General features: G+C 47.7%; 12 protein-coding genes and 1 non-coding gene across 13 annotated transcripts; 3 read left to right on the forward strand and 10 right to left on the reverse strand.

Annotated features, from left to right (window-relative positions):
- Positions 1-140: 140 nt before the first annotated feature.
- ARB_00815 (flavin-binding monooxygenase, putative) lies at positions 141-2,254 on the reverse strand (the record flags this gene model as incomplete). Its single annotated transcript, XM_003012887.1, has 4 exons — positions 141-1,049; positions 1,117-1,253; positions 1,309-1,568; positions 1,674-2,254. 4 exons carry the CDS (start codon positions 2,252-2,254, stop codon positions 141-143), a joined length of 1,887 nt encoding a protein of 628 aa, XP_003012933.1.
- Positions 2,255-2,777: 523 nt separating this feature from the next.
- ARB_00816 (uncharacterized protein) lies at positions 2,778-3,635 on the forward strand (the record flags this gene model as incomplete). The annotated part of the gene is made up of 1 exon (XM_003012888.1): positions 2,778-3,635. One exon carries the CDS (start codon positions 2,778-2,780, stop codon positions 3,633-3,635), a length of 858 nt encoding a protein of 285 aa, XP_003012934.1.
- A 197-nt stretch (positions 3,636-3,832) lies between these two features.
- Positions 3,833-4,407, reverse strand: ARB_00817 (uncharacterized protein; the record flags this gene model as incomplete). The annotated part of the gene is made up of 2 exons (XM_003012889.1): positions 3,833-4,283; positions 4,337-4,407. 2 exons carry the CDS (start codon positions 4,405-4,407, stop codon positions 3,833-3,835), a joined length of 522 nt encoding a protein of 173 aa, XP_003012935.1.
- A 2,667-nt stretch (positions 4,408-7,074) lies between these two features.
- ARB_00818 (uncharacterized protein) lies at positions 7,075-8,076 on the forward strand (the record flags this gene model as incomplete). The annotated part of the gene is made up of 2 exons (XM_003012890.1): positions 7,075-7,466; positions 7,527-8,076. 2 exons carry the CDS (start codon positions 7,075-7,077, stop codon positions 8,074-8,076), a joined length of 942 nt encoding a protein of 313 aa, XP_003012936.1.
- Positions 8,077-8,278: 202 nt separating this feature from the next.
- Positions 8,279-9,095, reverse strand: ARB_00819 (uncharacterized protein; the record flags this gene model as incomplete). The annotated part of the gene is made up of 3 exons (XM_003012891.1): positions 8,279-8,407; positions 8,480-8,647; positions 8,772-9,095. 3 exons carry the CDS (start codon positions 9,093-9,095, stop codon positions 8,279-8,281), a joined length of 621 nt encoding a protein of 206 aa, XP_003012937.1.
- A 1,272-nt stretch (positions 9,096-10,367) lies between these two features.
- Positions 10,368-11,177, reverse strand: ARB_00820 (uncharacterized protein; the record flags this gene model as incomplete). Its single annotated transcript, XM_003012892.1, has 1 exon — positions 10,368-11,177. The coding sequence occupies one exon, from the start codon at positions 11,175-11,177 to the stop codon at positions 10,368-10,370; it is 810 nt and encodes a 269-aa protein (XP_003012938.1).
- A 519-nt stretch (positions 11,178-11,696) lies between these two features.
- On the reverse strand, positions 11,697-12,358 carry ARB_00821 (uncharacterized protein; the record flags this gene model as incomplete). Its single annotated transcript, XM_003012893.1, has 2 exons — positions 11,697-11,980; positions 12,055-12,358. 2 exons carry the CDS (start codon positions 12,356-12,358, stop codon positions 11,697-11,699), a joined length of 588 nt encoding a protein of 195 aa, XP_003012939.1.
- Positions 12,359-14,047: 1,689 nt separating this feature from the next.
- ARB_00822 (uncharacterized protein) lies at positions 14,048-15,923 on the reverse strand (the record flags this gene model as incomplete). The annotated part of the gene is made up of 4 exons (XM_003012894.1): positions 14,048-14,949; positions 15,008-15,382; positions 15,438-15,740; positions 15,800-15,923. 4 exons carry the CDS (start codon positions 15,921-15,923, stop codon positions 14,048-14,050), a joined length of 1,704 nt encoding a protein of 567 aa, XP_003012940.1.
- Positions 15,924-16,730: 807 nt separating this feature from the next.
- On the reverse strand, positions 16,731-20,496 carry ARB_00823 (uncharacterized protein; the record flags this gene model as incomplete). Its single annotated transcript, XM_003012895.1, has 2 exons — positions 16,731-19,925; positions 19,990-20,496. 2 exons carry the CDS (start codon positions 20,494-20,496, stop codon positions 16,731-16,733), a joined length of 3,702 nt encoding a protein of 1,233 aa, XP_003012941.1.
- A 1,175-nt stretch (positions 20,497-21,671) lies between these two features.
- ARB_00824 (uncharacterized protein) lies at positions 21,672-22,139 on the reverse strand (the record flags this gene model as incomplete). Its single annotated transcript, XM_003012896.1, has 1 exon — positions 21,672-22,139. One exon carries the CDS (start codon positions 22,137-22,139, stop codon positions 21,672-21,674), a length of 468 nt encoding a protein of 155 aa, XP_003012942.1.
- A 778-nt stretch (positions 22,140-22,917) lies between these two features.
- Positions 22,918-23,406, forward strand: ARB_00825 (uncharacterized protein; the record flags this gene model as incomplete). The annotated part of the gene is made up of 1 exon (XM_003012897.1): positions 22,918-23,406. The coding sequence occupies one exon, from the start codon at positions 22,918-22,920 to the stop codon at positions 23,404-23,406; it is 489 nt and encodes a 162-aa protein (XP_003012943.1).
- Positions 23,407-23,902: 496 nt separating this feature from the next.
- Positions 23,903-23,973, reverse strand: ARB_00826. Its single transcript has one exon. It is a non-coding gene; the product is annotated as a tRNA-Gln (tRNA).
- A 390-nt stretch (positions 23,974-24,363) lies between these two features.
- On the reverse strand, positions 24,364-26,091 carry ARB_00827 (MFS transporter, putative; the record flags this gene model as incomplete). The annotated part of the gene is made up of 6 exons (XM_003012898.1): positions 24,364-24,829; positions 24,904-25,121; positions 25,180-25,506; positions 25,573-25,701; positions 25,766-25,805; positions 25,871-26,091. The coding sequence occupies 6 exons, from the start codon at positions 26,089-26,091 to the stop codon at positions 24,364-24,366; spliced, it is 1,401 nt and encodes a 466-aa protein (XP_003012944.1).
- Positions 26,092-27,063: the final 972 nt, after the last annotated feature.

Below are 27,063 nucleotides of genomic sequence, written 5' to 3' on the forward strand. Positions count from 1 at the left end.
TGAGCATCATTTTTCCGTTTCCTTGAGCTTTGTTATTCTTCTAATCTTGTAAATAGCCGCAGTTGAGCTTTACCATTGTGCTAGATTCAGGAGGATGTGATTCAATCAAACAATGCATCTTTGATGTAATGCTTCCAGGTTCATGGATGGGCTTCAGCATGTACACCGCTATGCCCAGGTGTACAAGGCAGCAGGCCATTGATATCCGCTTTTCCCAACAAACAAGAGTCTCCCGCATTTGTTTCCTTTCGCTTCTCCACATCCGGATACAACTTACAATTCAAGTAGTAACTAATGTCACTCTCACCGTCAAACTCCTCCGTAGTAAACCCGCTACCCAAATATCCCCATCGATTCCCACTCCAATATTCAATATCATAGTCCTCAAACTTAGGCTCGCGCATAACGTCGAAGAAAGCAAGCCGACTACCCGGCCACATCACGATGTTGCCATCTTTTCTCCCCTGTTTGAACCAACTGCTGCACGGATCCGCCCAGGCAGTACGTCTCAAGTAGACTTTAGCATGTTCATGAAACGCAGCAGCCGCGCTCTCCTTGGGGCTTAGGCGACGAATGTGCTCTTTGCGCATCTTCCTGATGACAGCTAGGAAATAATTGGAGTATAACGTGAGCAGGGGTAGTACAGAGCCCTGCGCCAGGGGCCCGTAGGGGCCGGTATATGTGAAGTAATTGGGAACATTGGGAACGCCGACAGCTACATAAGCGTCTGGCTCTCGTGCCCAACGCGTGGCTAAATCCTTCTTATCAAGGCCAATGATGGGGAATCGAGGACGGAATGAAGTGTCGAATCCTGTGGCACAGATAATGACATCCACTTCTACCTCTTTGCCGTCGGGGTCTAGAAATCCCTTTTCGGTAACTTGCTTGATGGCTTCGGTATAGCAGGTTGTCTTCTCACCCACAAGAGCTTCGAGATATCCATTTCCTGGAGTGGCGCGTCGGCAACCGACGTTGAAGTTAGTGGGTATTATTGTATCTTTAAGTCGTGGATTATCTCCGAGCTTCGACGTCATCTCCTTATAGGAGAACTATCAATACCAGATATCTGTTAGTATTGTGACCACATTGGTAGTTAATTACCGGAAGTGAACCCACCTCATTTGCATCATCAGACTCTTTGCTATTTCTTAGAACGAATCTAAATCTACTGTTTAGTTCATCTTCGATCATTTTTCTGTATGTTCTGTATTTTTCAGGGTCATCCCTCCATATTTTCTTTTGTTCTTCATCATCTGGTATCAAATTAGCAGTAGTTCACTAACAGATAAAAAAAGTACGCTGACTCACAAGAAAAGTTTGATCCCCCTTCTCCAGCATATTTAGGTCCGAATCCAGCAGTGATCCAAGTAGGGGTTCTCACCCAAGTATAAAGCCTGTCCACGTCATTGTATACAGCTGCCACTGTCTGTACCCCTGAGCTTCCAGAGCCAATAACAGCAACCCGTTTGGCCCTTAGGTCATATCCTTCATCATACCGCGCGGTGTGAAACAGTTTGCCTTTGAAGGACTTAAGGCCGGGTATGTCTGGCCATTTCCAAGCACTTTGTCTAGGTATAAGCATCCAAAGTAGAATACTTACTCTAGGAGATAGGTGGTAAAAAAAGTGCTATGCTCACTTTAAGATTCCCGTCCCTGTCAAGAATAAGTCACACTCCTCGACCCAGGTATTGACAACAACGTCAGTTGTGTCCCTTTCCTGGACAGTAATTAGCCATTTCGACCTGTCTTCATCCCATTCAGCTCGAATGACAGCAGTTCGTAATCGTATATACTTCATCATCCCCTCTTCCTCAACTATCCCTTTAAAGTATTCCCAGATCTCCTTTGATGGGGAGTAATACTTTGTCCAGTCGGGATTTGGTCTCCAGGGGAACTGGTAGCTAGCACTTGGCACATCACAGGCACAACCTGGGTATCTATTCTCCAGCCACGTACCGCCAACGTCATGGTTCTTTTCATAGCATATGAATTCTACCCCAGAGTCACCTTCCGCCCCAAATTCCTTCACGGCATGGTGTAGGAAATCGATTCCCGCTGGACCACAGCCGGCCATGATGATCTTGAACGACTCCTTTCCCGGAAATGGCTCATTGATCATATGTTCGGAGACACGATAGCCGCTTGGCGAGACATAGTCCCATTCTTCAGAGACCATCGGACGAGTTATAGATGCCGGGTGGGGGATATCCGGGTTGTTACTCCCCAGGCCTCGAACCTGTCGCTGAGCCTCCATGGCGCTGGACTTTCACTCCGTCACCAGTAACCACCAAGTGTAGAGTCTCTTCCGGAGTATCTAGCCCGGGAGAAGACAGCAAGAAGAGTTACCATGCCCAGACGGTACCCCAGACATGGCGAGAAAAGCCACGCTGGCCGGGTATTTCTGCAGACTCCTTGCAATGGCGGATGTAAAGGCGTCAGGGAGTTAATGACATTTGCGTGGTGGGAAAGCCGCCCAGGGTCCTCAACAGGCGACCTTAGTCTGCGTCTTATATCAACACCGGCAAGGTGGCCGAGCGGTCTAAGGCGCCAGATTAAGGCTAACCTTAATCAGTAATAATCAGCGGTGATCACCACCCTAGATATTCTGGTCCTCCTTGAGGGCGTGGGTTCGAATCCCACCCTTGTCACTTTTCTTTTTTTTTTTCTTTTTTTTTTTTTCTTTTGGTCGACCTCCCAAGCAACGTCCATCACAGTGATTTTTTTTTTTTTGATACCTCCGCTAGGCCTTGTCTCATGGAGAAGAGGAAAAGGAAGAGATGTTGACCGGCACGGACCATACAGGCTCAGAAGAGCTGGCAATAAAATCTACGAGGATACGGCGTTTTCTCACCCTTCTCGCGCTTAAGACGACGGCCAAGTTCTTCAAGCGCGATGGCTACTGTATCCCTATATCAAGACACAAGATCGTCAAAACAGGCGCATGGGTTCATTTAACGGAGGCAGCAACCATGCAGTTCGTTGCTGAGAACACTTCTATTCCAGTCCCCAAGGTCCACTGCGCGTTTGTCCACAAGGGTCGCGCATATATCGTGATGGAAAGGGTCCGAGGATCCAGCCTGGCATCAACTTACAATAAATGCTCCGAGGAGTCCCGTGAAAAGATATTTGCCCAGTTGAAGGATATGCTACAGGAATTACGGACACTAAAGCCTCCTTCTGGCACAGGAGTCCATAGCTTTGCCGGTGGATCATTATATGATTCTCGAATAGCGCGCTGCCAACCACGGTTTGGACCCTTCAAAACCATCCATGACTTCCATTATTGGCTCAGGGACGGCTTCGAGCCACCTGAAGATCGGCCAAAGCAGATAGAGCCTGATGAATGGGAAGATCTCAAGGACATGGTTGAGATGCAAGATGGCCCATGGCCAGAGCCCGTTTTCACTCATGGGGACTTAAATCCATCAAACATCCTTGTTCAAGGGGGGAAAGTCATTAGCATCATCGACTGGGAGTTCGCCGGCTGGTACCCATCTTACTGGGAGTATACGGCTGCATATCAAGTTATGTATACTAAGACACAGTGGCAGGGCTTAATAGGTAACTTCCTGGACCCCTATACCGAACAGCTAAAGATGGAGAGAACCCGCCAAAGGTGGTGGGGAGAGATATAATACATATAGATACCCGTCATAAATACACATTGATTCTCATTCCTCTTGCTCTGTTCTACTACAAAATATTTATCTAATGGAGGTTAAGGATTCATCAAGTCGGAATTTGCTTACCATACTTGATACTGGCCACTGATCACCACACCATTGCCAATAAACATGCCTAATAAGTGGAAGAAATCTCTACTTTTCGGGCCCTATGGTAGCTTCTCCTTGTTTTCCAGCATATCCCATGTAGGTTTGGGATGCTCAAGCTTGTCGAGACTGTCATATCGGCCTCCAGCGGTCTTGTCTGCAACATAACTCCTCGCTTTGGCTTCGATCCTCTCCCAGTCAAGTACTGAGGTCCCAACTGCCTTGCCATCAGTCTCTATTGCAACCAGAGCATTTTTAACCCAAGTACGGCACCTCCAGCTTTCGTCGTTCTGGACAATAGGGACTTCCCGGAAGATCTTGACCAGTCTATCTTCGTCCTCTATCTTCCCAATAAGGAGGCGTGCAAGCAAACTGACGGTGTTTTTTACATTGCGTAGTTCAACTTCTTCGTATTCCCATATCTTGAGTGGATTGTTCTTGACGTGATAACGCTTTCCGGGCACCTCGTCGGCCTCCTCGGCTTTGGGTCCGACCAGGAAGGCCCAGTGGTATCTGTAACATAGTTATATAAGTTAATGCTCAAAATGATAGATAGTTGCACTCACTTGCGTTCTGCATTATTGGTAACTCCGCTGGGGTACAGCGCGACGTAGAGTCGTTTCTTTTGAGAAACCATCTTGGTTATTGCTCTGAGCGGTTTGAAATACCTGAGACTTGTATGGATAGTGATTCTGATCCTTAACGTAACTTGTGTTTTTGCCTTAGGATGCTGATAATAACAGTTAGGGTTGCCTGGTTGCTGTTGCCGTTATCAAATTGCAGATGTTGCGATAAATTCCGTCAACTCCGAAGCCTTTTGAATACAATATTCATCTCCAGGAACTATGCATTGAAATATAAATTCAAAGCCATACAAATGGGGCCTATTTGTCTGGAGTTTAGCGGGGAAGGATGGATGTTCTGTGATGTAATGTGATTGGAGTCAGGTACAAGCTATTTTATAGGCAGCTAGTATATTCTAAGAGCTTATATTTAGTAGGAGTCATAATTATCACTTTCGAGTCTCTTGTGCTGTTTGCTACAGGCTCTTTGTCTTGTATCTGTCGGTCCAAACTCCCAACGCAGCCTTCTAACCAAAGAACTACCTGTTATCTACGCTCCGGGCTACAGAGTGGGCTGGGGTTGTGTCTCTCCCTCCAGTCATGCCTTTTCTCCTTGGATCGTAGCCACAACATTCCGGGTATGCTTACTGGTGCGGAATTCCAGGTACCATATTCCCTGCCACATTCCTGTAGCCAGCCGCCCGTTCGTAATTGGAATTGTGACAGATGCACCGATCAGAGAGGATTTGACGTGGGCCTGGAATAGAAGAGTGCAACCGGTTAGCTCTCATCGTTGCAAATCACTGCATTGTAATAGAAACTCTCCTACCGGCATGTCGTCTGGCCCCTCTGCGCTGTGGCGGTACAAAGCTCCCTTGTGGTCTTCAGGTGCGATTCTATCCAAAGCGTCACTCATATCCTCTCGCACGTCTGAATCATAGTTCTCGTTCAGGCTCAGGGCACAACTTGTGTGTTGGACAAAGAGGTGAAGTATGCCGGTCTTGTATGAAGAAATCTCCGGGATCTGGGATACTATATGGTCTGTGACAAGATATGATCCTCGCGAACGGCTGGGGAGAGTGATCCTTTTCTGGAACCAAGACATGGTGGGTATTGCAGGTGTGCAGATAGTTGAGCACGGCGGCAGCTGTGGTTTAGGAGGCGCGGGGGGCTGTGAGGATGAGGAGAGCAGTTGGTAGACGAAGTAAGGAACGGTGATGAAGAGGTCTGGGAAGAAAGCGAGGATGAAGATGAGGATGAGGAAGATGTGAAGCCACGAAGCTCGATTTGATGTGGTTTGCGACCACGACGTCATGAATGCGGGGCGGCGGCTAGCTAAACTACCAGTTATAAATAACCAAATAAAAATACATAAAAATAGAGTCGACAAAGTGATTATTAGTCTGAGGGAGCGTTATATATGCGATCGGCAGGAGAGAAGAGTCGGTTAAGAAGAGGCCGGTGATGATGCTTTTTTTTGGTGCTACGGGATTAACTACAGAAAGAAGCTTCACGTCTACGGCTCTCCTTCCATCAACTCACTCGAGCCGTTGATTCCTATCCACTTCGGCTTTCCGTCGGGAATATCAACTACTCGCTGCGAGTAGAACATATGCGACCTAGGACGACCGGAGTCAGCGTCCAGCCAGTATCACGATACCCTTAAATCCGCAATCAGTTGGGATCATACTTGGGATAGAAGATTTCCTTTAGCTTCTGGCGGTCTGGCCCGCTGTCATGTTTGATCAGCTCCGGGTAAAGCAGCAGGACATGTCTCCCTTCATCCATAATCAAGGAATGGCAGTTGGAGCAGGAGATCTTGCACGGGAGGCTATGCGCTGGTTCCATGGTAGAGCTGTTATAGAAATACAGTGAATCATGACCGCGCACGAACTGGACATCGTCCTTGTGAAAAATGGCCGCCCATTGAAACGGCGCTCCTTGAGCAATTGTTAGAAACGCAGTGACTAACGGCAAACACGGACTTCAGTAGCTAAATATGCTAACCGTGTAATGTCTGGCAGCCATTACAGTGGCAAAATTTGGAGTCCAATGGCTCTCTTCGACTTATTTCATATTCAACCCGCTGACATTGACAACGTGCTCTCCACTGCACTTCGCCAAACGGTCCGTTCTCTGGTCGGCGTCCGTATGGAGGGTTTGCCATCCACTTGTCTTCTGATGAGTACGGCATGGTACTGGGTACTCGAAAGGGCCATAACATTGTGTATCTTTTTCGCAGAGCTGATACGTAGTATCACTGAAGGGCCGGATTGTTTACTTCTTCTATATCGAGAGGAATGGTATGACGTCATGAGAAGTAACCACTTTTCCCAGCTACCTGGCTGAGGGTAGCTCTCCAGTCTTCCCGTCACCTTGCATCTTGACAGGGCACTGCAGAAAAGTCTGCTTGTTCTCGTCTTCTTCGACTCCTTGCGATGATCGTGTCGTTGGATGTCGCGAAAGCGAACAAAAGTCGCAAAAGAGCGAGATGCTTGGCGTTGTGTTGGTGTGATTATATAAGCGGGCCTCGGCCTGCTGGTAAAGAGCCGAGGAATTGCCGAGAGTAACTAGCACGAACGGACCTTCGCTGGCTGCTTATCTAGACGAACGACAACAAGTAACATTCTATCTAGACCATACCCAGGCATATATGCTCAGCAGTTCATGGTGATATATTCCATAGGCTACCTCTATATAAACAGCTTGCTTCATAAGTAGCGGGAAATATACCTCTAGCCATGTCGTTCTCCTCCAGTCCCCCAGAATCCCCCTTCTACACCCTTTCCTACCCAGAACAAGGGGTTCTACTAGCAACTATAAATCGCCCCAGACATATGAACTCCATCCCATTTCAGGGCCACTGGGACTTTGAGAAACTTTGGACTTGGTTTGAAAATGAGGGTTCCATGCAAGTTGCTATAATTACTGGGGCAGGTGACAAGGCATTCTGTGCTGGACAAGACCTCATAGAAATTGAACAAAATGCAATAAACCCGCCCCCAGAGCCTTATTTGACCGGCCATCCCAGGTCAGGATTCGCAGGTATTAGCCAGAGGAGAGGGAAAAAGCCTATCATTGCTGCCGTCAACGGGTTTGCTTTCGGCGGTGGCTTCGAGATTTGCTTAAACTGGTATGTTTAGCTGCCTAGTACCCTGCCGATAGTCAATCTATACTAATTGTTCTTAATCAGTGACATGGTGGTCGCGTCACCAAAGGCTCGGTTCTCCCTACCTGAAGCAAAGCGTGGCGTCTATGCTGCTGCCGGTGGCTTAGCACGTTTGATGCGTATTGTTGGATTGCAAATTGCATCTGAAATTGCCATGACAGGCCGAGTAATCTCTCCCGAGGAAGGGAAAGCGTGGCAGTTCGTGAACCGTATATCCAAGACCCATGAGTCGTTGATCGAAGAGACATTGGAGCTTGCTAGAGAGATTTCTCAACTTAGTCCTGATGCTCTTATCATCACCAAGGCTGGGCTTAGAGAAGCTTGGGAAACAGGAAACGTGGAGGTTGCCGTTGGAAACATCAGGGCTCAGTATGACAGAAAGCTTTATGAAGGCGAAAATCTGGCTGAGGGTAAGGCAGAATGCTTCCGTACATCTCGATTTGTTGATTCCTTCACTAACTGGTGTTCTTCCCAGGCCTCGCTGCATTCCGAGAAAAGAGAAAGCCTAACTGGGTTAAATCGCAGTTGTAACCGTATTGACTGTCATCTATGCCGGCCACTAGCTTCATATTAAAGGATCATATTGAATCGTGGCAACTTATGCTTGTGTCTACACTTGACATTCTGGGGTATGTGTAGGCTGAGGTTGCTCTAACCTTTGTATTCACAAGAATAATCTAAATGAAACCACAGATACATTGGTGAGATGTACATAATGAATACAGAAACTTGATTTGTAAAACAGTAATATGGAATGGTCACACTATGAATTAAACCTATCGTTGCTCAAAGCCAGATGGAGTAATACGTTGTGTTTCGTTGATCTCAGCGGCATCCCCAGTAGCCTCTAGTGGGTATGAGGTTCTTGGCTGAGCCTCGAGGACTGCACGGTGGTGTTCGTTTGCCTATATAGTTATACGTGTCAGTTGAACGTAATTAAATAGACATAGCCTTGAATATTCGGATGCGTCACTCACGAAGGGAAGGCCGCAGTATTCGCAAGGGCAAATCTGGGGTTTGTCGGTGTTGATGAAAATCCTGGGATGGCCGAGTGGGCCACCACCGCCGTCACACGATACGACTCTCTCCTTTGTCCATCGTACGGGCTGTTTGTGGATTAGATCGATGGCGGCATAAGGTTGAGGCTGTATGTTTTATCACCAATTAGTCCACAATTCATCAAAACAACATGTAGAGTACCCAATTGACACAGGATCTCTTCATTATTCCATATACATCCCCGAAAACGCCCATAATCAATTGACTGACCTGGAAATCAATGATTGTCTGCTCGAATCGTGGACCAGCCATGGCCTTGGACCGCTCTTGCTGGTTCTTCGCCCAAGTAGTTGCTCGGTTTGGGGCCTGCATGGAAAGCTGCTTCTGCGCCTGCTCAACTGTCTCTTGCATTGATGCGGGCTCTCTGGCATTGGTCTCGGATATGCTCGTAACCGGCTTCTGGGGGTTTGGGTTATTGGTGGGAATAGTGTTTTCGCTCAAACGAGGGACCGTCGAGGTGTATGTGGCTCGCTGAACATAGCGGGACGACTGCGCCGCAAAAAGGCACAGCCGTGATCGTGTAGACGACAACATTCTGGCGGTCCGGATGCAATAAGTTGGCCTCGCAGTTGTTGAAGATGGGTGGATTTGATTTGTTTCGATATGAGAGGTGGTTTGGTTGTTGCCGCTTTAACTAACTAAGCGCGCAAGCGACGGCGCTTGGCGGAATATTAAAATTTATTTATCGCGCTTCGGCATCAAGATCTCAAATAAATAGAATCGGCGAAGAGAAAGAAAGGACGCTGCTCCAAGAAATAATAATTATACGCTTCAATAGTGTCCAAGGGCTCTTTAGGAATATCCAATTGATATATCCGCACCAGGCGACTGTTACTAACTATAGATTCTGCAACCATGTCGCAGCCAAAGGGCATGTCCTCGAGGCTGCTCACAATGAAGGTCCGTTACTGTTCTCTAACTTCTTCCAGAAATGATTTTAACATTATATTTAGTTTATGCAACGAGCAGCCGCTTCCGGAGCTAGTAATAACTCAACCCCAACTCAATCACCCTCGGGATCCCCCTCAGGCCGCAAGCGCGCCGAAGATATATCTTCCCCAAGCTCAAAGCGACGAAAGCTGGTTGAAGGTTCACCTTCCGAACCTTCCATAGCACAATCGAACAGCTCTGATATAGAAGCGATATCAGCTGCAATTCGAGCCGAGGATAGTAAAAGGTCAGAGGCTATAGCACGACAAGCTGCGGATGCAGGAGAAACCCAATGGGTATTAGAATACCCTCCTGGGGCTTTAAAGTCTGCAGCGCCCCGAAATTCAATAGGCAAAATAAAAGACGAAGAAAACCATAGCATTGAAACTACATATACAGGGAGGAAGAGCTATGGGGGTTTCAAGAAGAAACGCCAAACAGAGGTGAGTGCTCCATATGTTTTATCTCCTTGGTCAAAATTTGGAGTTAGCGGCTCACGCAGACTTCCTTAGACTCCTGAACCGTCAGAAACACCTAAAACAGATTCAAATGCCGGAAGTAGCGCAAAGAAAGTCAATCTTAGTCGTGCCGTTAAAATGGGCCGAATATCATCAGGAGGCATCAGCGGGAATGCGTCAAATAAAGGAAAGAATTGGAAGAATCGGCAATAAGCTTCTTCCTTTTCCCTTGGGAAAATATATGAATTTTCTGGCAAACTGGATCTATTTTGAGCGTGTTTTCAGTGTTGGTAGCACCATGGATTGTTTGGCATCATAAATAATGTTCTATTTTAATGATACCCAGTTGTTACTACTGCCACAAACTGCACTATATATTACATATGACCGAGATATTATATAGACCTTTCTGTTTCCATTACAGCTTTGCCTTGTCGCTCCGCTGCTTCTCTTCCCATCTTGCTTTCTCCCTATAATTTCTGGCCAGGTTCCATGCAGCTACCCCAACCCCTAACGGAGGAACTAGCAGTAACACCCATGCCCACCACTGGGGGCTTGTGGAACTGATATGCGTGATTGCTCGTCTAACCTCGACTTCCAACTCTGACTTATCTCCATCATTCCAGACAATAACACCTCTTGCATTCTCGGTCCCTCTGAACTCTGCCCTCTCAACCTTTCCCTGTACGTCTCCTTGGCTCCTCACACGATTCTCCGCATCTTCAGCACTAAGATGAGGATCCCTGGCACGCAGTCTCTGCATTTGAACAGCTGGGTCTTTGACTCCAACAACAATAACAGTCCCACAAAGAGCATCCAATCCACTCTCGAAAAGAAGAGGAACGTCCAAAACGACAGCCCAATGTCCATGTATGTAGTACCAAAGCAAGGCTCGATACATCTCCCATCTTACAGCAGGATGCACAATTCCATTAAGGACTGATCGGTCCCTTTTTCGCTCTGGAGAGTCGCCAAATACTCGTCTGCCAAGAACTGGTCTGTTTAAGGGTCGCCCTTTACCGGGTTGTTCCTCGGGGAGTAGCAGATCAGGAGTTGTAGGTTCAAAGTAGTCGACTATAGCACGGTATCCGGCAGTCCCAGGCTCGACAACTTTTCGGGCCAGCACATCTGCATCGATTATGGGGATGTTGTAGGGGGGAGAGGAGAGGAGGGACGAGACTGTCGATTTGCCGGTGGCTATTGAGCCGGTTAAGCCGATAAGAAGCATGCTGCGTGCCCGAGCCCGAGTTCAATGGTATCAGTCTAAGCTGGTGATTTAAGAGCAAGGCCCATATAGCTACAGACAGCAGAGTATATGATAGATGGCGTTGTCATTGCATTATACAAAGTGTAGTGTTGTTGGTGGTTGCGGAATCAGGAACGACGTCACCAAGAAATAAATGTCACTTCAGCCTCGGCTTAGCGCTTGCTTAATTTGTCTCTGCCAATAACACCGAAGTTACAACTAAACACCCCAAGTAGAATATATATATATATATATATGTATATATATTGGGTTATGCTTGACTGACACGAACGGGAATCAAGGAGATGCGAGGATGATAGCCTTCGCTAATAATTTGATCATTTTAACTTAACCGTTGATTTCTCCATATTCGAGCCATCCCATAATAATAAGAAACCGTCAATATCAGCAATTGAAGAAACAGAGACGAAACAAGCGCATGAGCGGCCCAGGCTAGAGATCTACCAGCAAATGGAACTAATAAACAAAAAAATAACAAAATTACTCCTGGTCGCCTGGAGCGAATTCATCCATCCCGATGTCTTGTCCATTTGCTGTGTCTTCTCCGCCTGCCAATACTTTGCTCTTTGGATGGACTCCATTGCTAGCCTGGTGGCCAGGAGTAACAGCCACAACATTATCGTTCTCATCAACAAACTCAAAGTTATACCGAGATAATAGATGAGGGATTGCTGAAAGCTGGGGCCCGTAACGCGCGGTGTTGTCGTATAATTCAAAGAGGGGTACTGCAAGTAATTTCATGTTCTTGGGGACCGAGAGAACCTCTGTAGATAATGTCAGTGTTATGATCCTATTATAAATCCTTAAATCCATGCGCTCAAAATGAGATGTAACATACTCTTTTTGGGAAGCTGGAGGAAATATAACTTTTTACACTCCTTCGGTCGAGTAACATGCCCCGGTAGGAAGGGGTACATAAATGTCTCGAAGTTTGGCCGCCACCATTGTGCCAGGGTGTCACCGACTTCCCAATCTTCATTGACGCCTTCGCCAGTGAATTGTGAACCAACCGGCGCAAGTCTTTCGTTTAACCTCGCCTTGAACCCTTCGATCTCGTCATCTGAATGTTGTAGGTAGTCTCCAGGCCTATTATCAAAGACGTCAGCAGGCTCAATCGCAGGACGCCGTGACTCGGGTAACATGCTTACAATTTGAAGAAAGCATTTGCAATTTGTAGCATGAGAACATGTGGATGGTTATGTTCGTGACATACTAGTACGCCCTCACAAGTACGGCGCATTCCATACTGCTCATAGTGTTCTTCTAAACGCTTTAGGCGCGCGAGCACTGAGGGGTCCTCTTCAGGCTGCGTCTCCTTGGTGCCGAATGTGTAGTTTGATAGAGGATATAGTCTGATTGTCTTTGGTTGGTTTGCGGAGAACGATTCGGGTATGATAGGCCTGAAGTAAGTATATGTCAGTAAATATCAGAAATGGCATGGTCCGCCTAGATACTGCATTTGGCCCTTAAACTGCTACCTATGTTGGCGGTAGCTTCCAGTAAGACAACTTACGGTCGTGAGCTTTGCAACGATATCGGGGACACGGCGGACATGATGGTTGATATATCGTGGACAATCGCGCTTCCCACGTCCTATCAGTCACTCTATATTGCCGTTGATTCTTTAGAGGATGCACCAATTTGTTCTCTTGATGTTTGCAGCCCTGAGCTTTCAGTCGTGCCTTTTCTGCTTGCTACCTATCAGTTGGTAGGCCAACGGGTCCAAGCTCTACCTGGTCAGGTGACTGATACACGGATATTAGATTATCCGCTAATGATTACGTAATGGTATCTATTTGACACGTGATTGACACTCTGCTTAAATTAGAGTTTGGGGCTCCCAACCCTAACTTCACTGTCACTTCAATAACTTCAATAACTGGTGAAGCCTCAAAGTGACGACTCCGCGATTCACAGCCACAATTAAGTATATAAGGACATAATGTAGCATGTGGAATACTACTTTTAGAGTTCTCCTTCTTCGTCAATATCAAGTGCCGCAAGCTTACCACAAACCATCATTATCCTCTCGCGCACAGTACCTCCCTAGTCGCAGACAGTGATCGGCTTCCAGACCCTGATAAGAGGGATATCGACGATTTCCACTACTTCAGAAAGCAGTTATTGCGGCAATACGGAGTACACAACCATGAAAGTGTGGCGTATTGATCCTTTAGCCCCTAATTTGAGGGTGAGGTGCCAGAAAAGTTACAACTTCATATAGCTGATACTATATATTGCACGAGATGATGTGCCCTCTATAAGAGGGGAAGGCTTTCTCTCAGAATATACCGAGAAGACCATATAGCTATCTATTTCTAGAAGAGGAGTTGACTATCCGAGATTCCCGGACCTCTACTGGAAGATGCTCCTTGGATGCGTCGGGACAGGCGATGGATAAAAATATTGCCCGATTTATGACTACATACGCGCAGCAGCAAGCTCCGTCAACACCAGGAGAGACTACCCTCGGCAACCCCCAGCTCAGCAAGGTACCTTATGAAGGAGTACTGGAAATGAGTGGGGAGAAAAGTTCCGTCAAACTGCAGGAGGACTCCTCAATTTAACCTGCGGCCCGCAGCAAATCGAAGGTGTTTATAGGTACTGTGCCTATCCTCAGGGAGCTTTAGATACTATCGGCACCATTCCTCCTCACCTACAGAACGCTTGGCCCCGGACGACTGGCTCCCATTCCTAGAGGATATTGGCCCTCTGTCAGCTAATAACCTCCCGCCTTTTGCCAAAAGGGAAGACCCCTTAATTGGTAACTTCAATGTAGTGGTAATGTGTGGAAAGCGAATGACATGTGTTGAACTGAGAAAACAACAGACTCAGACACCTTTAGTAGGAAAGGGCCAAGCTTTCTTCGCCATCTCCGGTGACATCTCTTCGCTCATGGTCTTGATGTAAGTATCAAAAAGATACTCGTTCATCTTGTTTGTTGCCTCCCACCTCTCGATTGGGACCCAGCCGTTGTCATCGATACGAAGTTGGCCTTTGATGATATCTAATAAATAACGGTTATCCTCATAGCATTGGGCTTGCTCGTTATGCCTTTTTAAGTCTTCCTTAGTAAATTCAAACGGGCAGCTACCCGAAAATCCAAGGAGGTTCCAGTCTTGGAAAATCCGAATAAGGGAGTTTCGTAGTGGAACTAAGTATCCCGTTGAGGGAAGTTCGCAATACATAAAGGGTTCCCATAGCCGTCGATCCAGTTTCATTGCATTATATACAGGTATATTGTACCCAAGGCAGTACATTTCATAGTACTTCGATTGAGTAGCTAGAGTGTGCTCTTCCTTAGCAGTCTCTTTCTCCTCAATGTTTAAGTCGTCGAAATTATCTGGTAATTTGGGTATCTCCGTTCCCGGGCAGTAACTTTTTGGTGGCCGAAGGAACTCGGGAAACTGCACCTGCGTAAATAGCGGGCTTGCTTCAATTGACTGCCAATCAATCACGCCTTGAATTTTAGTCGGATCGTCAGGAGAAATATATATATTCCCCAAATGGAGGTCATTATGCCAGATGACTGAATCTGACCATTTAAGTACCTCTAGGTCCTTTGATAGGTAAGGAAGTACCTGTGTCGCCTTTTGTAATAGATCAGAATACTCGTCGACAGACTGGTGAGTATCGAACCGATTAAGAAGGGATTGAACTCTGTCCCTCTCCATAGCAATTAGGGCTAGTTCTTTCTGCGGTATAGATAGCGCAAAATCCGAAATCGTATCCCCTTAACAATATTAGATAACAGAGCATTCGTCGCGTTAGAAGCATAGAATTAGACTCACATGGCCCAACAATAGATTTGGATACTTCTGTAGGCTTATTATGACACAACAGTCGACTGTTCGATGGGCCAATGCAGAACAACCCATCTGAGTCCAAATCCGAGGGGAGTGGATAACGGTGGTATTCAGGTGGTAGAGAATCTCGTAGGAAGAGTCTGCCGTATGCTGGTAATTTCAAGCTCCTAAATTCTGTTTCCATTTTCACAATTTGGTTAATTATCTCGTAGCGTTGCAACGAATTCATTGACTCCCATTTCTCTGCAAGAGCAACTCCACAGATCTTTTCCATAATGATATATTCTGCTCCCACTGGGTTTGATGAGTCCGAGTCCCAGACATATACTTCGGGTACTCGAATTGATATGCGAGATCGCACTATTCACCAGAATATAAGTATATCAAAAATGAATAGTATCGGTGGAAAGCTTACAGAACTTCAACGTTGCTACCTCGGAGGCTGTTGTTAACAATGGAGCTCCAGCATTGGGACAGGGGATCTTCGCTATCACTTCGTTCCCATCGTCCATCGTAAGAAGAAAGGCCTTGTTAGAATTTCCCTCAATCTTGACAACCCGCACACATTTCGTTTTAGGTCCAAATATAGCAGCAGCACGGGAACATAGCTTGTCAATGCTAAATTCCACGAAACGCTGATCAAGTTGATGTTTCTCATTGATCAACCACCGTCCAGAGGTATATCTGAATAGATCGTCCCGGCCGTGCGTATTCAACTCTGTTATTTTATCAGGTTATAGTTCAATTCAAAAAAATCTGATAGAGGACTGCACGAACTGGTGTCGTGTACCGCGTGTTCATCCCTAGGTGCCGTTGAGTTCATGAAACCTCGAGAACCACGGGTCAATCCGCTGCGAATAGGGAGATGAAATAACGAGCGGAAACGGGATAGCTTCCACATTATTTGATTATTAAATCCGGAGCATCCAGGTTTTCCAGACACCGTTCTGTCTGTACTGTTGCTGCCGATTTGGTTCGCGATCTATGGCGTAAATCTGGAATTGTCAGTTATCAAGGCATGAAAAAAGTTTAATTGTGACAAAAGCGTCCTGCAACATACAGATCAATGCAAATGGGTAAAATAAATAGAAAGGTCACAGGCTTCCTTAGGTTGCGTTGAACTCCTCGTCACCGTCAAGTGCTAAGTCGATTGTTTCGCTGTCCAAAATTTGGCCTCTATCCTAGGTTTTGACTTGATTCGTTGATAATCATCGTCTGGACCCTTTGTCAGCAGCTAGTTAACTAGTAAATACTCCAAAGTTACCTCGTATGCCAAGTACTCCGTAACTAGCACCAATAACTTCGTACCTCCACTATTCACAACTACCAACCATTAGATATAACTTAAACCAACTGTCACTGCTGAATACAATTGTACGTATCTTTTATAGTTAAAAGATCGAACAGGGGGAAAAATAGAGAAAGTGCAATCTGAACAAACGTATCAATTACCACTCTACACAATGCATCTCTAACACGGAAGCCGTCTACCTAAAGCATCCATACCACACCCTCCATGGCGCCACCTGTTGAAAGATATGCCCAGATCAAAAACCGCCTCCGTAAGTATACATACAAACATACCCCAGTCACGTCAAGTGATTACCTATCCAAGCAGAAAAGAAATGTCTAATTTCAGATGTAGAATAGATTTTCTATACCCTATCTATTGGACTTGGGAGGTTCATTCGTTCTCTTTGCTCGGTTCTTAGAGTTTTGGGTCAAAGTCTTCGAATTCAGACAGATCGACGACCGGGGCCGTTGCAGGGCTTACGCTGAGACGAGCCTTGAATTCAGGGACGTTGGTGATGTATATTGGTTTACGGCTGGATGGCTTGTCTGCGCTGTTGGAGGTGCCATTGGCGGTTGGAGTTGGATCTTCCTTTGATTTAGATTCATTGTCACTGTTGGTTACAGTCTTGATGCCGGCTTGGGCGAGCAGGGCTGGCAAGGCACCCTTCGCGGGCTCTAGGAGCTTCGTGGCTTCGTCTTCGGCCATCTGTAGCACGGAGGTGAGGTGGTTGTGCACGGTGGAGATGATGCCATCCAGGTTGTTGCTGGAGATAGTGATGTCCTTGAACGCCTCCTTAAACTTCTCGGTATCGACTAGAGCTCCGGCAGAGCCGAGGAATTGCTCTATCTTTGCAAGGACAGCGCTCTTTTGCTCTGCGGAAGCAACGAGGCTTGCGCTTGCTTGGGCCTTCATGTGAACGGATAGCTTAGCACGGGTGGGTGAGTTGGGGTCGATGTACTGGCGGTAAAATGCAATGATGTCATCCTTGGTCAAATTCTCCAACACGGCAGCATCGATCTCATGCTGTGTGAAATCGAAATATTCAGAACCGATATGAGACCAGAATCGACTGGTTTCGGAACTAAGGTTCTTCAGCTTTTCCAACCGTTTGTTAATGATGCTTCGTCTGTGACCCTCGAATTCTTCATCAGACATGGAGGTAAGGGCCTCCCCGAAGCCTTCAAGGAAGGAATCAATACGAGATTCAAGGTATTGGTTATCTCGCTCACTTTGGATGATGACACGGTAGCCCAGAGTTGTGGATGAGTAACGAGCACCGCTCCAGACAACATACCCAAGCTGTTCCTTGGTACGTAGCTGATCAAATGCTGGCTCATTAGTCATTTGACCGAACAACAAGCATTTAGCACGTAGTTGTGCATCAGTCAAAGCTCCGACGAAGAGATAATACTCAATGCAGTGGTTGATGTTGGCAGGATCCTTGAGAGTCTCCTCGTAGATGTAATTGCTACCAGGAGGGATGATCATGTTTCTGCGCACGTGCCACTGAGACTGTGGAAGGACTCTCGGCTTGAGGGTTGATTCAATGAGATCAGTAAGCTTCAGGGCATCTTCCTTGTACAAGTTGCCGTGAGCAAGAACTTCGATGTGTGTCTGGCGAAGCAACTGTGGGTAAAAAGCCGCAACATCTTCAAGTTGGATGTGTTCCAGCTCAGGGGCCAGTTGCTCGTTGATCCAAGCTTTCTCTGCAGTCAAGTATCGCGTGAAACTTCCAACCTGGTAGTATGGTAGTTGGTAGTCTGCGTTCTTATATCCACGAGCCATACGCTCCTTGACGATCCGGAATCGGTCCGGTTTGATCTCGAGGTCGCGCATGATGGTCAGGACCTTCTCAAGCAAGACTGCCATCTTATCGTTGTAGCCAACGATTGCTACCTCCAAGCCGAAAACGCTTGGAGACAAGTCATAATCCAGGCCTGCGAGCTCAGCATCATAAGAGTATTCTGTCAGGGCGTCCCTGACTAAGCTGCAGTATAGCTTGGCCATCACATTGTTTCCAGGGGTCGCGTAAACGAGAGGGGTTCGTAGAGTGATTTCCAGCGCTGCCTTGGGGACCCAGAAAGTATCATCCTTCTTGAACCACGTCCTGACCTGATCATCTCTTCGAATCAGGCTCGGTCGCTTGGCAGGTTGGTCAACTTCCTTCTTCTCAACATCTAGCCTAGTTGGAACAAATTCGTTCTTATGGGGCATGTGCAGTTCTGAGGTTCTGCCGGTAGATGTCTCCAGTGAACGGCGAATCTCAGATAGGAGATCCTCTGGAACCTTTTCCACCTTGTACTCGGTGCCGTACCACTTCTCTTTCTTGTCCCAGCCTCCAGGGAAGTGCTGAGATACGATCTCGATATTGAAGTTGTCCGCCCTAAGGTACGAGAGGCCCTTTGTGATGAGTTCCGGCTCGAATTTGCGCAGCAAGCTCGAACCGCTCAGGAGCCATTCGCGAGGGTATGGTTTCTGCATGACGCTACTAAGGCTGCTGGTGAATTTGCTGGCAGGAGACTTCTGTTTGAATTTGAAGTCTACTTCAGAAAGGTTCTTCATCTCATCGAAGATCCACTGCTCAGGCGCTCGCTCCTTAATCAGTGAAATGTACTGGAATATGATCTTGACGACCTCTTGGTAATGCTGAAGTCCATCCTCTGTCAGACGAATGGAAATGTTGAATAGAGATGACCCAGGGGAGAGGGGGGTAGCGCCAGCAGAGAGTTCAGTTGCCCATCCCTTGGATTTAATATAGGCCAGGATGCTGCCGGGGCCTTCGTGCCCGATCAAGTGGCTGATATACCGGCTAGGCTGGGACTCATACAAGTCTTCCTCATCGGGGTAAGGGAAATAGATATCCAGTGTTCTGCTGTCCATCACCGGCTTGGCAAAGACCATCTTAAGCAGGTTTTCCTTCTCGAACACTTCAATATCATCCCACCGATTCTGTGGGAGGTCCTTGTTCTTGACATCCGCAAACAACTCCGCAACCCATGCCTCCAGTTCATCCAACGGCTCTCTTCCCAGGACAACCAGCTTCATTCGGTTTGCCGAATAGTGCTTATCATGGAACTTCATAAATTCACTCCTGACATCTAGGCCACGCGCCTGTGGGTCATCACGCAGAGTCTTCAGGTTTCCGGTTGAAAAATGGCTGTAAGGATGCTTTGGGTTGGCGAGAGACTTGTTTAGCTGTAGCATACGCCAAGGGTCACTCTGCAGGTTCTTCTTGTTTTCGGAATCGACAGCCTGGAGCTCACGGTCTAGAGTGGAAGGGAGGAAAAGAGGTGCAATAAAGAATTGGGCAAATCGGTCAAGTGCACCGTATAGTGGTGGAGTCAAATCGCTTATCGACGAGCTGGCGCTGTTTGGAGCGCCCTCAACGGTGAGATGGGACATTTTATCTGCCAGGATGCCTCCAGGGGTTGGAGCCTGAGATGGTGGTGCAGATGGCACAGCAGACGGCGTGGCAGAGGGGGCCTTGGAACGTGGGTGGGAGGTAGCAGCAACCTCGAAGAAGTAGTTTGTCTCCGTAGCAGCTGTGTATGCATTCGAGTGACCGGAATGAGAGGCCAGATACTGGTTATAGTCATTTTCTTTTGGGTACTATTTTACAGGACTCTGTTAGCAATGGTAGATTTATCAAGGTATGCAAAAAGCGGGGGCAGACCTTCTCGGTACCCATGAAGAGCAGATGCTCGACAGCATGGGCCATGCCAGGCATGTCATCGTCGTCGGAGAAGTTCCCTACGTTGACATTGACAGAGGCACTGGCCTTATCTGTATCCGGGTCATGGACAAGGAGGGCCTCGAGCTGGTTAGGCAACCTGATGACTCGATACGTGCGGTTGTCAACCGACGGTTTCTCCAGGCTATCAGCCAAACGCTCGACCTGCGCCATTACGGGGGAGCTCGACTTGTCCTCCGGTGACTCTGAATATCGGGGAGTGGCTGTTGCCGTGGTAGTATAGAGCGAGGCACCTCGCTGCAAGAAGGCCAACGATGAACGAGGGAAACGAGCCGGCGGCTGACCGAGGAGCAGCAGCGGCGGTGGTATGGAAGGAACAACAGGCTGAGTACTGGAGGGACGGACGAGAGCAGCAGGACCAGCAGTAAATAAGGGAGGCCTGCGTGAAGCTGGGATGTGAAGCCGTCTCGTGAGGAACCTTGGAGGCATACAGCAAGCACAGCAAGCCAACGCTGCCAACCCAGTTAACTAGCTCGGTGGTTAGCGATGCAGCGAGGCAGACGTGTCTCTCTCTGTCAGGGCACACGACAGACAGACAGACAATACAGACAGGCTTACCTCGTCGGACTGGGGGATTGGTGAGTGAGAGAAGCGCGGCAAGACGAGGGAGTCGGAAGTTGGACTTCTGGATGCTTGCTTGACACTGTGTTCCGTTGCAGGCGATTACCTAAGCCAGATAGCCGGCCCAGCCCCCCCGGGGGGTTTTCCCACAACGGATTATCCAGCGCGGATGGGGGGACGGGACGGGAGCAACGCCGATACCTAATATCCTCCCGTCACTTCGTCTCGTCCTCGAGATGCACGATGTCGGCTACTATGGCCCCTGCGAGGGTATACTGTTCTGTGGATTTGCCCTCTGCTAGGCTTCTTACTGTCAGGCCGACTCGAGATAGGCTGGCTCGAGCATGTTATGCACCTATCTCGTACCTTACATTCGTCGCCTGGCAGCCACTGAGCCGCTTCTCCGGAACTGTGGAATGCTGGCTGGCCTAGTGGAAGATAACATGCAGTACGAAAAGTTCCACCATCCTGTTGAAATTATTTCTTTTTCAACATACCAGGAATCACGCCGGTTCTCGGTGGGAAGGTAGAAGAGCCAGAGACCACGTTATCGCACTTATATGATAGATACCCCCTGAAATACTATAGGTACTGTGACTGGAGATCCCTTTGGCCCAGTTCATCCTGCGCTCAAAATGGGTTGGTGAGGATGATGTCAGTGCTTGTGCAAATGATGCCAACATGGGCCTTGGGGTGTCTGTCTAGTGCAAAGCTCAGGCCGGGTGAATTCGCATTTCAATATCTCTCCTAAAGTACCTGTTGAGGGACATGGAGGGACATGGAAAGAGTGGCATTGGATTTGCATTCGGTGTTAGCGGGCCGAAGGCTAGCTGAACCTACAGTCCCTTTGGCTATGCAACAAAATATGTACAGCTTGGCCTTTATACAGTTTGACCGGTCATCCTTTCCTTCAAGTGTTCGTTATCCATCTCTCTCTTCCCGGATATGTTACCACGGTCGATAGTCATTTGCTGTCACTAAACACACAAAATCTTCGATAAGACCGGCACCGCAACAATAAATTCGAGAAGCATATCGTTCTATCATTTTGGAGTGATTGTGAATTGTTGGCTCGGAAGGCGCATGTACGGCCGTAATTTTAAGAATACCCGGGGGTCTGTTGAATTTCTCTCGACCGTCCATGCCAGAGTTGGTTGCCCGCTGTCTATAGACTGGACGTCGATCACGTAGGAATGAGACTCGGCTTTTCTAATCTCAAAGATTCTTCCTTCATCCGTACGTCGGGCAGTGTCTCCATCACGGCCAAAATCAAATTGGAGATAGAAATAGCTAGCACCAAAGGCAAACCAGTTCTTGAGGTCGCTGGCGACAGGATACATGTTCCACGCCGAAATAGTGTACTTTCTGATCCCGGGTTCCATGTATATATAGTCGTCATCGTCCCAAGTGACGTTGAGTCCCGATGGTTCGTTTCGTAGGTAATATTCACGTTGAGCATAAGTACTGGTGACAAACGCGGAGATGACAATCGCAAATAGCGTAAACCGCATTTTCAAAATCTTGTGATTGAAGCGTTGAAGTAGTTACTAAATATAAGAGGAGGCTGCTGAGGAATTGGAAGAGTGAAGTGGGAATAGGATCAGGCGAAAAGTAGGACATGAACTACTTTAATATAGATGCAGTCTCACTTTACCTCTTCCCGGGCAACTACCAAGACCTCTTCTATGCGACATCGTATGGCAAACACCGATATCGAACCTTCAGTAAATTTGATATCCTATCAATAAAGTAAGGTTACCATAACTTAACTATCTAGTTAGAACATAGTTATCTAGCTATGTTGCCCTTGGCGTAAGCTTACTCTCACACATTATATTACATACAATGGACTAGCGAACATAATCATGGGATATATAGGAAGGAGAGGGCCTAGATCTGGTTATAACTGCAGTTGACTAGTTAGATATCCCGTACTTGGCATAAGCTTACTCTCATCAATGTATATTGCATTGATAACTATCTACAAGGACCAGTATATGCGTTATGTCTGCAGTTATCCTAGCCTTGGGGTGTTGCAACGGATATAAGCAACTGGTAGTAGCTTTCCATCTCTAAGCGTATATAAGTATTATGCTCTTATGGAAGTCATAGCAGAAAGAAGAAGCCGAAAAAAGCTGAAGAAGATCCGGCTTTGGGCGCATTGGTCTCTGCATAAATAGTTGTTTAGATACCTACCGTTTACTACCCCTATACTTAACAGGTTTCAAAATTCCACGCTTCTTTTGCTCCACGCCCAGTTTGAGCATTCAATTGAGCCTTGTATGAGCCATGCATCTCTTCAATTTACCCGCAATCTGCCTGGTAGCCTTCTTGGCTCAGATATGCCTCTGCCTCACGGGAAACTTCACCTTTCTCGAGAACTACAACCACGACGGTTTGACTATCAGCCCACTTGATGGACTCGTTGAAATTAAGCCAAATGCAACCGATATATGGCGTATAGAGCCCATTCCCCCAGACCGCGGATCTCACATTATACGGCACCCCAAGACCAATCAGTTCGTCTATTTCCGTCAAACAGAGGATGGCACAACAGCAACGCTTAGCAAAAATGCAGCGACTGTCATCACTATAGCAGCGAATAATCCATACCATTGTCTTCTCTACGGTCTCAGGCTCAGGTCGTCAAGTGGATCTCCATACTACTGCACCATGGAAGCGAACAGCAACACTGATCCACGGCAAGTTCTGAGACTATACCAGAAGAGGCCGGCCGTGGATTTTGCATTTCTCCCAGAAGCATTTGGAAGAAAGTAGAAGAAGCCGCGGAAGGCTGATGATGCGGTGAAACAGTTGTCGGTTGTATGGGCCTTGGGATATCAAGGCGGGCCTGTATTTAAAAGTGTGGTATATACCTTATGGTGCCGAAGACATCGCCTCAATAACCAGTGTGGTTATTTCAGATCCTGGGGTATTAGTTGAATCATTATGTAGTTAGATGGAATTATATTCATGTGAGAGCCATGTTTCAAAGGTAGCCACCAAAGTAAAGAATATTGGTATAACCTGTCGTCTAGACTCGGTGAGTCGGTAGCAAGTCAGCGCGGTCGAATACAGTGCTTCGAAGGCGGACACCCACTAGCGCGGTTGCCGGCAGGCCTTCTGGTTATTTACCTCGTGAGTCCTATTACGGATCAGCTGCGATAGTATTGCGATAGACAAAAACTATTCAGAGGATATAAACACGATATTGGTCTTCACTTAGTAGATGGTAGTTAGGTGGAGGTAGTTAAAAAAAAAAGAAAAAAATTATAGCTCCTAGCCAGGATCGAACTGACGTCGTCGGAATCAAAATCCGATGTGCTACCACTACACCATAGAAGCGAGCCTTTAGCGGGAAATTCTTCCTCGGTTGTTTATAACCACTTACTTGCCTAGTACGAAAAAGGGGGCTACACAAAGGCATACATAGTAGACGACGAGTAAATAGATGAACAATACAGACAGTATGCAAATAAAATATATTCATTATTAATGGAGCTAATCCAATACGCTCACGTTCGCTAACGCTCCTACTGCTAAATCAAATAGTATAACGGAAAGACTCCGACCCCTCGATGACAAGCTCTCCCCTGTCAGCCTTCTTGTTCGATCTCCAGAAGTGCCAGCTCATCACCGCTGCAGTCAAGAGAAGAACAAGCTGCGACCTATACCGTTCAAACATGTGTTAGCACAGTCATTATGTAAAGCTAAGGGAAGATGGAACAATCAATCTTACGTGATTGCAGCCCAGATACCGGGTATATATGCCGGCGCATCCTGGGATCTAAACACCAGACTGCCCGCGATGCCACCGATGCCTCCAAAGCCAACGAGTGTAGCGCTGGCCAGGGCTCTGGTCCACTGGCCACGAATGTTGTTGGCCTGATATGCCATGGCAGAAGGGATGTTTGCATTCGCTCCGGCCGTGGCGAGGAAGACCCCGGTGTAGCGGAGGGCGCTGCCCTTGCCGAATCCCACCATGGGCAGACCGATGAGCGTAATAAGCGAGTTGACTGCGATGACGGGTGCGCGGATACGGTATTTATCCGCAACATAGGCAGAGGTGTACATCACTATGGCAGCAAAGGCGTAGGGAGGCGCAATCAGACACTGGGACTCGCCGACGCCAAAGCCTAGTCCGTCCACTAGGATGATGGGGAGGAAGTATGCTATGGCGTAGGTTACGGTGGTAGAGCAGCTGGAAGTAGAAAGCATGTTAGAAAGGGAAGCGAGTGAAAGATGGGGTATGGGTTGGGGGGGTGTAGAACGTACAAGAAGATCAGGGCGAAACCCCATATCTTCAGGTCGAGGGCTGGACGGAGAAATCTGCCCAGGGTAAAAGGCTCGACGTGCACGTCTCCTCTGTCACGGTTGACTCGTCTCACGACGAAGGCGAGTTCCTTTTCGTTTAGGAATCCCCATGCTCCGGAGGCTCGGTCCGGGAAATCAATGAGGAAGATGTAGCTGAGGATAGCCACGAGGATGGAAATCTGTTGTTCATGTTAGGGTACGACGTTGGTAGAAAGTAAGGAAGGAGAATGGGCTTACCACTCCCTCTATGATGAAGATCCATCTCCAGCCACGGATGCCCTGGAGACCTTCCATCTGGCTGAGGCCGAATGCAAGGATGCCGGAGAGAGAACCGGCCACTGCACCGATGATGTAGAAGACCGAGTACCGCTTCTGGACCTCATCTATAGCATTGTTAACTTGTGTAATTTTTTTTTGGCTGGGTATAATATCAAAGGATGACTCACGTCGGCAGTACCAGGTGGACAGGAGGTATACTGTTCCCGGAAAGAATCCAGCTTCGAGGAAGCCCAGCAGTGCCCGCAGGCCAGCCATCTGCTGCCAATCCTTGACAAAGCCAAACCCCTGCCGGAACGTACATGTTAGAATATCATTTTAGCAATGAAAGCATCAAGTCAGGGGGTACCATACTATCAGAATGACACCCCATGTGAAAACAATGAAGGAAATGAATATTCTGGGCCCAATTTTTCTGATGGCTACGGTTGCTATGGGTTGAGCAATGATGTATGTGACGAAGAACAGCAGGACAATAATTGACTAGTAATAGCGTTAGAAGATTGGTCGTACATTGTCAGGGGTCAGATATGCCGGGCAAACTCACGTATCTAAATCCTATCTTCAGACCCAAATCTTTGGTCATGCTATGGCATTGTCAGTATGGACTATAGATTAGCGTCAAGTAGGTAGGTAAGCAAGTAGTACGCACCCAGCAATGGCAGCAACAGAGGTGTTGGTCCTGTCCATCAAGCTGACGAGGTATCCCACACCACAAATGACGACCAGCCGCGCATCGATGCGGTGGATGATCTTGCGCTGCTGCTGGCGCGAGAACTCTTCATCCTCATCGACATCAGCAGTAGTAACCTGCTTCAGATCATCGACATGGTCCGCGGCGCCCTTCGAGGCCTTCTCTTCATCCGTCCGCATGATCAATATCAGATATATCAAATATCAAATATCAACCAGCAAGAATGGGCCAATTCCAACAAAATCCCAGGATAAGTAGGTTATATTTGAATGCAAACGTCTGAAAGAAAGAGAGATCAAGAGAGAGAGGGGAAAAAAGTAACAACAGGCCGGGGGATCGGCGAACCGCCCAGGTATTTATCTCTCTCGCCCCTGACCAGCGAGTTGACTTAAAGGTCTAGTTACTGATAACTAGTCCAAGTGCAAATCTGTATCAGGACACAAAGCGCGACTCGTTCAACGCTCTGGAAAAAGGGCCGGAATTACCCCCGCACACGCCAACGACAGTACCCATTAACTAACTAGTTAGCTAGTCTTGCCGTCCAGATGCAGCCCAGGTCCAGGCCGATACTATCTTGTCTACAATGCGTTAAGCTGTACATCGTTGAAGCTGGGCGCAGAACGGGCCAATGGGTCGGGTCGGTTGAAAGCAAAAGGGGTCGAAGGCAAGTTCCATCTTGGCCGTGTCAGGGAAAGAAGCGAGATCCTCAGGAATAGCCGGCGGGAATCGACTTGGGCCTCGGCCGGCCGTCAGATTTACCAGTGTCGTCGATACATGGGAAGTAGGTAGACAGGAATAATAATGGCGAGAGATGGAAGTTCGCCGCAGTGAGGGGGGGCCAAGGGGGAGCAGGTTGATGTCTTGGGATCATGCTGGTTCGTTGGCTACCCCGGATTCTGGGGTTGCTTTGGCCGGAGACGGGATGCCAATGTTGGATGGCGGTGGAGCGTTCGTATTTGCTCGGTCAAGTCCGTGGCTGGCTGGTCGATAACTTGTATGTAGGGTGTTAACAGCCTATGTAGACATGCCTGGAGTTGGTCTTTTGCCGCGACGGAGAGCTTGGCTGGCGAGGTTGTCCGTAGATATCGGCTAATGCCATGCCATGCGGTCCACGAGTTGGGCGAAGTGAAGATAAGATTGAGATGCGCCGG

The sequence above is a fragment of the Trichophyton benhamiae genome, assembly GCF_000151125.1.
Source record: "Trichophyton benhamiae CBS 112371 chromosome Unknown contix00201_1.exp, whole genome shotgun sequence".
Lineage (NCBI taxonomy): Eukaryota > Fungi > Ascomycota > Eurotiomycetes > Onygenales > Arthrodermataceae > Trichophyton > Trichophyton benhamiae.